General features: G+C 39.6%; 1 protein-coding gene across 8 annotated transcripts in view; it reads right to left on the reverse strand.

The window, feature by feature from the left end:
* The window catches only part of PHACTR1 (phosphatase and actin regulator 1), a 296,676-nt gene that overhangs the window by 112,298 nt on the left and 172,226 nt on the right, over positions 1-12,152 (reverse strand). For all 8 annotated transcript variants that reach the window (XM_090136928.1, XM_090136931.1, XM_090136930.1 and 5 more), the window contains one exon: positions 10,732-10,896. In XM_090136928.1, coding sequence (XP_089993054.1) covers positions 10,732-10,896 — 165 coding nt within the window. The remainder of the gene's footprint in view (positions 1-10,731; positions 10,897-12,152) is intronic.

Consider the following 12,152-nt stretch of genomic DNA (forward strand, 5'->3'; position numbering starts at 1 on the left):
CACACATTAATTGTGGATTTTCTTCCACATGGGATTTGCTTTGTTTTCCTTTGCTGCTGCCTTTTCAGAAACTCCTTGAAGTGGACTCCTCACACCACTTATTCATGGCCTCTGAAACATGAGTTCTTCTTCTGTTCGTGGGTATCTCTTAGGGTGATGAGGCTTCCCTAGGAAATGCTAATATCTTCTTTCCTTCCTATTTCCTCCTTTTCAATGCAAATGAGAGGCTATGGATAGATTACACCTATCATAAAATCTACAGGTATCATAAAATCCCCAATTATTTCTGTAAACAATTTTTCAGAAGTTCTGATCCTTCCTTACAGAATTACCTTTGCTTTAAATATTTTGGATTCAGGACTGAAGGTGTATAAGGTTGCCAAGAGCACTGCCACTCTTCCAAACCAATCCAGAACAGCCAAGGTGACCTTTTAGTACCAGTCAGTCAATGTCTATTTTCTCTCATTCATTTTCATGTATTTTTTGAAGCAATTTTGAATCTCTTGTGTTTCTCCACCCTACCTGATAAACTCATTACCTATTTCTAATTTCAGCCATCTTTGGTGATGGAACGAAAGACCATGAAATTATGTTCCTAAAGCTCTGGCAAACTAGCAGGCAGGCTAGAGGAAAGTGATTCAAATTGCATTCCTAGTCTCACGATTAATCCAGGAAAGAGTAACCTATATAAAATCAGCTCTCATAAGTTCTCTTGTTTATGGAATTATAGCTTTGCTTCTTTTCCCCACAGCTATCAACAAAAATCCTCCAGAAGAGATGATGTCTCCAGAAATAGTTAGCATTTAAGAAAAAAACCCAAACCCCCATGCTCAGGCATATCTAATGTTCAGTCCAAACACCATCTGAGTATTTCACTCACAACCAACTATATCTTTGTTTAACTAATGCTTAATATGCCTATAGCATATTTTTTCATTACATACGAAATTGGGAGGAATGCTAGTGTGACTACTTAATACAGGCTTGATCCTAGGCCATGAAAACCAAAGGGGATTCAACAATCATTTTTACTGGGCTTTCTTTTGGGTCCATAAAGCACGCAGGCTTTTAGGGATATGTGTACAGTTTTGAAAATGTAAGTGCCAGCATATAAGTGTGGACAAAGAATTGATTTTTGATGACGGTGATAGAAAATTCATGAGCTTCCAAGTGTTTTTAGGCAGAACTTAAATCTAAAAGGCTGCACACAGTGTGTTTTCAGCACATGTTCACATCCTGGAGGCACCTTGTCCTGCAGACACAAAGCTCACTACTGCAAGGAGCCAAGCGCCCACTGAGCACCACTGTCTTTTTTTGCATACAAAGCTCCTTGGAAGGGGGACTGTGCAGCTGGCAGGAGCCTTTGCAGGCTGTCTGCATGAGCAAAGGATCTTGGCATTCAGCAACTGCCTGCCAGGCACCCTGCACCCAGTGAAGACAGGGAGAATTCATCAGCTTCAGCAGAAAGAAAAATCAAACCCATTGTCAACTACTTTCAGCACAAACACAAGTCACCTTCAGGCAGCAGGGTTTCTGGGCACTCTTTGGACCTCACTTGGAGCACTGCTTATCTATGCACTTTCAGCTGTCAGCCCCATGCAACTGTGGAATTAATGATGAGCACATGGAGACCATGAGCATTTTGCAAAACTTAGGGAGGTGATGGATTTGTGTTTTCAGGTTAAAGCAGTAGCTAGCAGCAAAAGTAAATTCCCTGAGTAATTTCTCTTTTAAACTAGGCAAATAATGCCATTGGTTAAATTGAAAAAGTATGATTCACCATAGCAAAAGGCTGTTTTTTACTGCCTGCTTTGATAAACAGAATTGTTTGTGTTGCCTGATTAACTTGGAAAGACGCATAGAGCTCTGAAGGTACAAAGGACCAAGAATGTTAACTATCAAATTAAGACCTTTTAAGGGGAAATAAGGACTGTAGATTCAAATATGTACATGCACATATTCAGTTGCAAAATAATTGAGATTGTCAGTTTTTCTGCCTGGCAATATACATCTGCTACTTGAATAATAGCAAAGGAATAGCTGGTGATGTCAGCGTTACTGATCTATCCTCCCATTACTTCTATCTAAAAGTGTGTGTGTGGGGGGAGGAGGGGGTCAGAAAGACAGGCTGCTATAATGAAAGAAACATCTTGTAGACAACAAGAACTCAAATGCAGCCAACAGCAGAGAGTACTACATTCAGTCTATACAAATCAATGCAAACCAAAATATGTCTTCTTTTTAACCACCTCCAGTTTTCTTTACAGAGATACTGCAATACAGAACAGAAACATCCCTCTGGAAATGTAATTGGATTAGGTAAAGCAAACTACAAATATTAAAAACACCTACTGTGTTTTTCAAAATGGAGTTTAAATACTAGAAGAAATCTAAACATTTTTTTTTCTGTTCTTTTGGTTTCCAAGACTTCTGGAGTCACAATGGGGCTTTTTATAGTTTGCTTTTTATTACTAGAATCCAAGATTCTCTCTGAAGGCCTATACTTAGCAAGTAGGAGGTCTGAGGGAAGTATTGCACATTGGTAGATTGACCAAAAATTAGAGGAGACCACAATCTGCAATATTTGGAGCCTACATGACCTACGGGCATTGTTTAGGATAAGAAGGAGAGAGATCAGCAGCAAAATTTGGAAGAGAGCCCAAGTTTTCTCTCTTTACCAAATGCTCCAATCACCACCTCTGGATTCTTCTGCCTGGCCCGTGCAGTCAGTCTTGGTAGCCAGGAGTAGCTCTCACCAACCCAATAGGGCCTCTGAATCTTGTGGCAGATCATGTCAGTAATCTACATTCCTTCCTGCTAGTTCTTGTGGCTACTTACACAGGCTCTCAAGAAAAGCCATCTAAATTAAGTAACTCAAGGAGGATCGGCAATGCTATATTAAATACTTGTGTGGACATTTTAATTCAGAGCTGAATTGGCCTTAATGAATTAAAATAAGATGAATGAGTTCATGAACTGAATAAACATCCACCCTAGGGCTTACAGTGACATAACTAATCCATTTCATATTTACAGTTTAAATAATTCAGAACAACCTTCCCAAGTAACGATGGATAAACAAGCCATAGAATAAACAAGACTTAGATGAAGATTTCTGAAAAACAACTGCTCTTTGTCAAACTATCTTTGATTTTCTATTTATAATCTGATTTTTTTCCTGTTAAATCTCTAAAAATAGGGCAACTCAGATTCTCTTTCTAGCAACTGTTTGTTATTCCTCTACATGCTAGCCCTAGCAGCCCTGGAAAGAGTGCATGGTTAATGGCTTTGTCTGGGTGACTGCTATCCACGTTTCAGATCCCTGTGGATCTGGGATTTCTCATCCCTATTGCCAAAATCCTATTCATGTAGCTGCATGTGCCTTTTCAATGTATTTCACAGACAGTGAAATAAAGGGCAGCTACCATGATTAAAAAATCTTATCAGATTAAGAGTCACCGGGCTGCGTATTCGCATTACTGTAACAACTCAATTCCCAACCAAAATATGGGTCAACCATCAATCAGGTCACTGATATGGCAGGACTCAATCGATGTGCTGTCACATTGGCCTCAGGGATTCCTGCTTCATTTCCTCTCCCATGGGAAACAGCCAGCAAGAGCAAAGCCGTATTCGAGGAATAGAACTCCCTCAACAGCAGCTCTAAGCAAAGGCATCTAACGAATTTCCCATTTGGAAATCACTCACTGTGATGTGAGTAGCAGTGGTATCTAAAACACGTGGTGGATTTTCCATATTGTTGTTCTGGGAGTGAGAGACGTTCACCCCTAAGCAAAAGCAGAATGTACTGAGCAGATTCTTCCAGCCACAGCACCCGAACCCTGCAGTGCCATGAACAAGCTCTGCTGACTCTCAAGATGTGCACCTACATAACATAGGTTATTGACCAATGAGAGATTTGTGTGGTAATATCCAATGGCTGTTTCTTTGATGGAACAACAAAAATGACCCCTGGCGTGACTTTCTTAAAAGCCACATCCTGAGACCATCCTACCAGAAAGGAGAAAAAAGACTGCTTGCTGTGTCTGGGACAACCTCATGCAACTGCTGCCCTTTAGGCTTTGTTCTCGCCACACAGAATGCCTCGTGCCTCTATGTCACTGTAAAACACTGCTGCTTCCCCCCACATCATTAAAGACAGCATGAAAAACCTGAAGAATGAAAGCCAACAGCCTGAGAAACAGTAATTAATTTTCATGCTTCAAATGCAGTTTAAAAATAAAAAGAAGCTTCAGTGTATTTCGTTATTAAATGAAAACATTCTAAAATAATCTGTAAGCACACAGTTTGATGAAGACTGTACCTTCATGAGTCATGGCAATAGCAGCTGAAGATATACAACGTTTTTTTAAACAAAAATGTGCTTCTTCCAAATGTGCTTGTTCTCTCTCTCTCAAACCAGATACTCTATTATTGCTCATTCTGAACACTTCTGAAGCCATCTCCAGCGAATGTCATTCTCTAATCCATGTAGCATGTAGAAGTGTATGCAATTAACAGCATCTATTTTTCAATCCTCAAAATCGGCTGTAAATTCTCTAATGGATTAATTGTATTATTACATTATTTTAAAAGGAATGCATTGTTGTAGAATTATGTCACAGTATTACACTTCGGATGCCCTCGTATAATTTTCACAGCAGCTGGAAATGTAATTAGCATAAAAACAAAACAGCCTCATTAAACATTCCTTTTCTGTAAGATGGGACACATTTAAAAGCCCCGTCTCAATGGCTCTATTAAAGCTGTGTGCAGAGCTGGGATGGGGCTCCAACAGCACCAAAATGCATTTTCAGTCCAGTTCACCAGTGTCTCCTTCTTCAAACCTGAAAGTGTAATACAGAAGCCCTCAAGGAAACACAAAGATGCTGCTCTGCAGTGGGATAAGCACAGCTGGGTGAGTGATTGTACTCCCCATTTTTGAAACAGAAGCTTGCAATTGGCAAGTCAAGTATAAAAATAGACAACTGCTGTAACTGCCCTCTGTGTGCAAATCAAAGCTGCACCTTCTGAACATAACTGCTCATTTGCATTCTTTTAATCTGTTCAAAATGCCAGATTTGAAAACACAAAGGATTTATAATTCCAGCAATAAAGAAGCAAGTGTCACTCAGGCTTTCCCTTGCTACAAAGTGCTTAATTAAGCTTTGGGTTGTTAATCTCATTGCGGGTTGGAAAATGACCATTCGGTTTAAAAATCTCTGTGGGATCTTTTGTTCCGCAGCAGTAAGCAGATATGCAGGCTAGTTTGTGATCACTATATGGAAATGCTGAAGTTTCAAACAGTTCTGATTGAATTCTGGTGCAGCTCCGAGCCAGCTTCTCAAGAGGCAGTAAGGAAACGTTAGTGCATGCAGAAAGCAGCACAGGCAACCTGCGTTTAGACCTAGAACTCTTCTCTTTCTTTTCACTTCAAAAATTGAGAATGCATAGAACGTGCGGTTTCAGATCAATGCAAAAAAATGAAATCTAAAGTTTTAATGAATAAATTTGAAATCATTATTTACATAATAATTAAGATTTTCATTGCTTATCCATTGCTTGAGGTCAAACGGTGTAATATTTCAGCAGACATGAAAAAGAAACATTTTCCTGTCTGGCCATTTTATAGTTGCTATTCACATTTTTAGCTATACTGGTATCTAGTTCAAATTTGAAACAAATGTAAATCTGAATAAAAACACCTACGATTCATCCACAAATTACTGAAATACGATATGCTTATTTTCTAACTTGTCCTTCAGATAAAAATATTTGCTTAAGTCAGTGTATACTTGTGATTTAGATATCAGCTTCAGACAAGGATGAGAACAGGACAAGCTTCTGCGTATCTTCAGACTGAGCTACACTGCAGGAGAGGACTTTGCTCTCTGATAGGAGAAGAAACATAATTATCTCAGTCTTTCATACCTAAACCTAGAGAAAGACTGGCCTAAAAGTGTAAGAGGAATTGTAACTGAAAAAACTAATTAATTAAACCTTTCACATGGGATCACAGTAGTTATTAAATAAAAATTCAAGTGATCAGAATGAGATCCTAATGTGTTTTAGAACACAGGTGTCCTCATGGAAGCACACAAAGCAATCATTTTCCAAACAGAAGAGAATAGGAATGTTTAAGAGCAGCACCGGCAACAAATTATTGAACTTCTACCATTCAGAATATTCTGAAAAGGAAAGTGCAAAATATTTACCTATTGTAGTTAGAAATCATCAGCCATAGGAATTAAAATGATATGGACATCACTGATGAAAAACAGCTCCTCTAATTGCAGATTTATCACATTTTGTTTTCTGCTTGTGTTAATCAGAATTACTCAAAGCCCCTGCCTGTAAATGTTGTTAAATTTACACAGTCCCTCTGCTGACTGGAAGACTTACTGTATATAAACATACTGCCATATGAAATTTTATACAGTGCTTTTTGAAAGATCCTGGTTTGGAAAAACTGAAGTAATAAGGCTCCACAAATGAAAAAAAAATAGCACTTGAGCATAAAACAAATGTCTGTTTTAATACAGATCCAGAAGTGGAACGGCTAGAAGTTTCATGAGTGAATATAGTTTTGGCACACTTGCTTTTCTTTAAACAGTTTGAGTGAGTGAGAAAGCACGTGGAAGTGCTTGTACGACATCCCTAAAAGAATCCAGATGCTCCATTTTGCATCACTGCCTGTGTTAATGGGCTTCATTCTTTAAACTCAGTGTACAGACCTCAGCTATTTTAGAAGAGCAACTGATACCAGGAAAGAGTCCTAAGGTCCTCAGGCAGCAGGTCAAAATGCTCACGTCCTGAAAGCCCCCGTCTCCCTGCCCAACCCTTCCCAGCCCAACAGATCTTTTCTGGCTTATGCTCATTTGCTTCTTAGCTCTTCAGATATGTCGGTCTACCTTGTTCACTCCCAGTCTTTATCCCTACAAACTCTGTAGTCCTACATCCTGAACAGGTGAATCTCTGAGACAGGCCAACCTCTACAACCTCTAATTTCACCCTAAGGCTGTAACAAGGAGCTTCATGGCTTTCTATGAGGAGACAAGTGAAAGTAGGCTTTGAAGTACCTAGAGAAAGCAGAGATTAGCAGATTTCCTTTTCTCACTTTAGTATTACTACCTCAGACAATCCTCCACTTAGCAAAAAAAAGCTGCAGTGGAGCTCCCTTCAGACACTGGACTTTCTCTGCTAATTGTACAGGATGCCTGCGTACCTAACCCAAACACTGACAAATCATTTGCCCCTCCTACTTACTACTGAGATTTATCCAGACCCCTTATCTCCTGCTTTCCTCTTTTCAGCACAACCATTCTCCTCCAGATACAAATTACAGGCTTCCTCTTCCCTGTGTCTGAGCACTGCAACTTTGGGATGGATGAAGGAAAAGAAAGGCATCAGTTCTTTAAAATAAAGGTCACCAGACACCTGAAATGGCAAAACAAGATGTTTTTCCCAATAATGACTCCTGTAAGCAGCTGAATTTTTTTTTCTGAAAGGTTGTAAGCAGTTAGCTCTTGATGAATGCGGGGACAAAAAGCCACTTCAATAATATTTTAAATAATCCCAGAACCTATCTCCCCTCAAGCTTCTTTATTTCAGTGACAACACGCACTTCCTCCTCCAAAACACAGCCAAGAACTGACATTTCACCAGCACGTGCACAGCAGTGCAATAAAACACCAGCACACCCAGAAACTGTTTTGAAATTCACATCAAGGCAAGCAGAACAAGATCGCGGTATGGAAATGACGACAAAGGTCTAGCTGAGGAGACAATCAGCTTTCCTTCCTGCTATCTGCTATGCTGTTTCCCACTACGTTTGATGGAGCTTTAAAAATATTGGGCGGTCTGCTGGAGTCATCCCAGCTGCATCCAGCTGGGAACAAGCTCAGGCAAAGAAAATTCCCAGTTCCTTCCCTTGCTTCTTCTGCCGTATGTAAGGCTGCTGCTCATCAGTTAAAGGAAGCAGACTCATTAAGTGATATAATCTTGGCAGTTTGACTGTACTCCCAAAGCTTTATCATATTGCTCACTGCTATGAGGGACCCTTTGCCGTACCACAGTAATAAACGTTTCCACACTGTGTGTGCAAGAAGAATCAATAATCCTTAGCACAGAGCTTTTAGTCTAATAAAGATATAGATGCAAGATGTTATCACTTCAAACTCCCCAAAAAAGGCAACCTTTCAGCCTTCGATATCACAGAAAAAAAAAAAAGCCATTAATTTCAAAGAAACTTTCAACAGATAAGGTCACATGTTTTGACCCATAACACTTCTGACATTTAAAATAATTGAATCTATTGTTGCGGCAAAAAAAGGCTAATAAAATACTTGTATTAGTATTTATTTTTAATAATTACTCATGTTCTGTACAGGTAGGAAAGCTTGGGTGCATGTCTGCAGGACACTAATAGGTTTTTTTTTTCTCAAAGCATCACATTCATCAGTGCACTAGAAGAAAATAAACCTGTATTAGGAAGTATCATGCTGACTCTCATTATGCCACCTCATAAGCTTGTCCTTTGAGTCACTGTAAAAATTAAATATATTTTCTTAGTGAGATCAGGGGTATTAGACTAGAGCTCGTGGAAACACAGGTGGAAAAACACTAGTTTTCAGCGTGCAAAATATTTTGTATTACATACGGTAGGTTCAATCAGTGCCACTGAATTGTCAGATAGAGGTCTGACAGGATTTTGCTGGATTCCCATTCCTCAGGACTGTGGATGATGAAAACTGTGGGGTCCCCAGCTCTGATGCAGTCCAGAAGCAAGTCTCCCCCAGTGCTTCCTGCAGAGTGCTTGGCAAATTTGACATCTGTGTCAATTCTGCTGTAGTTATTAGCAGGGGAGCTGACAAGAATACCAATTTTGCCAAGCAGCTGCAGGATATTGTTGGCTTACAAGAAACGGGAAAAAAAAAAAAAAGGTTTTGGATTCAGCTGAAATCAAACTCAGCACCTCAGTCAAACATTTCCTGCAAACTGGATATCCTGCTTTTAATTTGTTCTTCAGACACTGAAGTCCCATTTACAAGAGAAGGAGATATGCTGGTTGGTCAGGTTAAGCTTTCTGAGAAAAGGAAGTACATGTTTTTCCTCTGGTTTTAATCCCTGCACGCTTTTCAAATTTTTTGGTAAATGGGGACAGTCTACATAATGACTCTTGCAATGCCCAGAGCAGACCATGCAGGCATATTCAAGCCAGCTTCAACCTAATTAGTCTAACTCTATGCAGCTCAGTTCCAGTTCATGGAGCTGGTTAAACCATATAAATAAATACAAGGGGCATTTCTGCATCCCATGGTACATCCAGTACTGCTGTGGTTATGCTATGTAACCAATGAGCCCAGAGTGCTACAACTAGCTTCAAACTGGTCGTCACTAAAGCATCCACGTATCCAGTGCTCCTTGTGAGCATTGCACATTTCATAGAAATCCTTTACACTGCACTATACAGTTATGGCTGCTACAGAACATGAAAGACAAGCTCTTTGTTTTGCAGAAACATGTCATTTTTGTGACAATAGTTTTTCAGCTGTCAAACGAAAAATACAATCACCAGTCAGAGTAATGCAGCCATCCATTCCAGCTCATTAGTCCTTGCCTGACAAATCAGAGAGCAACTTAAACACCACACTGTACAGTGCACCCTTAGGTCTGAACCCTGCAAAATCTTATTCTGCATTTAACCTCATGCATGAATTTGCAGTTGGCTAAATCAGACTTCTTGTGCTATTATGGGTCATTTGGAAGAGTACAGACTTAGGGATGTCAGTATACTCCAGCCCTGCCTGAAAGCATCCACTGTGCAATAAACAGGTCAGAGAGCAACTGGGCTATAATTCAAGTATCTTCTGGCAACTGCTTTGTTCCTTGTTCCACTGAGAATGATAAAAAGTCAGAAGAAAACTCATGTTTTTCTTCTTCAGACAATCCGGACTTAAGATTTGCTGGAACACATGTACTAATTATTAGTCATCATGGAAGACCAAAGAAAAGAAGCCTTCTAAGTAAGTAAAATAGAGTCTGAAACAAATCAGGTACATATTTCTATGAATCAGTGCATGGATTCTTGGGATTCTTGCTCAGACAAATTTGCAATATAAAAACATGTATTTTCAGCTTTCTCTTCTATATAAATGTATATAAATATATGTATATACATACATAAAGTGTTAAACTTTATACTTAAATACTTACAGACTTATATACATATATAAAGTATATAAAGTCTTTAAACATATTTAAAAGTGTTAAATCAGGAGTGCTAAATGCAATGACAGGAGGAGAGGTGTGGCAGGAAGAGAGATTTGTTTTTCTCAGAAAACAAGTGACACATTTTTCCAGCCCAATGGAAAAAATAATTTATGGTTACACGAATTACTCAAGAAAATGTCAACTCCTTTGCCATCTCCTTTTCTGTTCCTGTTTGTACTTACAGAGTTTGATTGTGGCTGTACCCTCCACTTGGTTTGTCTTTTCATTCACACCATTTCCTTTATCCACAGCCTGCTAAATCAGTGTATGAAATGTGGTGTTTATTTTTTTCCTTCTTTTAAGAAAGGGCTGGTAACAAAGATCGCTTAGAATCTGAGAAATCTCTGCCAGCCAAGCTACAACCATAAGAAGCATATAAATTGGGGCTGCATTAACAGCTTTTAGCTTTGTTGATCAAACAGACCAAGATTAACAAACCAGCCCGACAGCGACTGTTACCTGCAGAAGTGTGTTTGAATTTTTCACTCTTCTTCTTCCTCCATTTCCATGGCTTAAATAGCCTTCCAAGAGTGGCAAATTTGCTTCTTCTTCTGATTGGAGGTGTGTGTGTCCCAGGTACTAGAGAATCTGAACGCATTGCAGCCAGTCTTTCCACCTCCTCCGCTGGATTTTTCCGCAAGAAAAGGAGAAAGAAACAAAATAAAAAAGTGAAATAGATATTTTAATAAATTATCAGAGAACCACACAGATGGTAATTTTTTTCCATGGTTACAGAAACTACTAAAAAAGGGAAAAAAAAAACATTATCTTTATTATTTTAACTTTATTTTCTTTCAATTGAACTCATGCTCTGTTGTAAAGATCTGTATTAACAATAGGATTCAAGAGAAACTTGCATGAACTAATACTGACCAAGGGCAAGGACTAAAACCCCTTGATGTTATCACTGTGTTCACTGAAACTGTCTGGGTTCCGAAAGGGGCCTACATTAGGGATTTCCTAGTGAAAGGGTGTTAAGAATCCAGAAGGTTCCTTCCTATGTTTCTGCCAACCCAATCCCCTCCTTCTAAGTCTTTAAAACTAGAGACTTGGAGAACTTTAACACAGTCCACAGTCAGAGCTGAATTTTCTAAGGAGAGGCTACAGACTTTCACTGAACTTCTGTTGTTTAAAAAAAAATAAAAATTCTGCAGTCATTACATTGTAATACATCAAGGAAGACTCTACTTAAACAAACCAACAGATGAATCTGAAGATTCTGGGATATATTGAAAGGCATGTAAAGAAGAAAACCATCATCAGACATAGTCAACAGTATCATTTGTCAAGGGAAAGTCAAATCTGATCTCCTTCTAGGATAAGGCCATCCACTTGTTAGATGAAAGGAAGGTGGTGGATGCAGTCTTTCTAGACTTCAATGGGATCTGGAGCATTGGGCAATCATCAATGTAATGAAATTCAACAAGGGTAAACACTGGTTGCTGCACATGGGATGGAGCAATGCCAGACACAAGAACAGAGTGGGAGATAAGTGGCTGGAGAGCAGCTCAGCAGAGAGGGGCAAGGGGATGCAAGGGGATGCAAGCTCAGTGTGAGCAGCATTGTGCCTGGCAGCCAAGGGGCAAAGCATGTTTTGGGGTGCATTAAGCATAGTACAGCCAGCTGGCCAAAAGAAGTGATTATTCCATGACTGGGCCAGCACTGATGGAGCATCACATTGGGTACTGGAGTTCTGGGCTCCACAGTATAAAGAGGATGTTGAAGTACTTGAAAGAACCTGCAAGAGGCACCAAAGTTGATAACAGGGCTGGAAGGCATGTACTGGGGGGAGGTGTGGAGAACACCTGACCTCCTCTTCTCCATATGGGACAGCCCGAGAGGCCTTCATTGCTCTTTGCATCTTCCTGAAGAGAGGAAGC

Source organism: Phasianus colchicus, chromosome 3, assembly GCF_987193195.1.
Source record: "Phasianus colchicus chromosome 3, bPhaCol1.hap1.1, whole genome shotgun sequence".
Lineage (NCBI taxonomy): Eukaryota > Metazoa > Chordata > Aves > Galliformes > Phasianidae > Phasianus > Phasianus colchicus.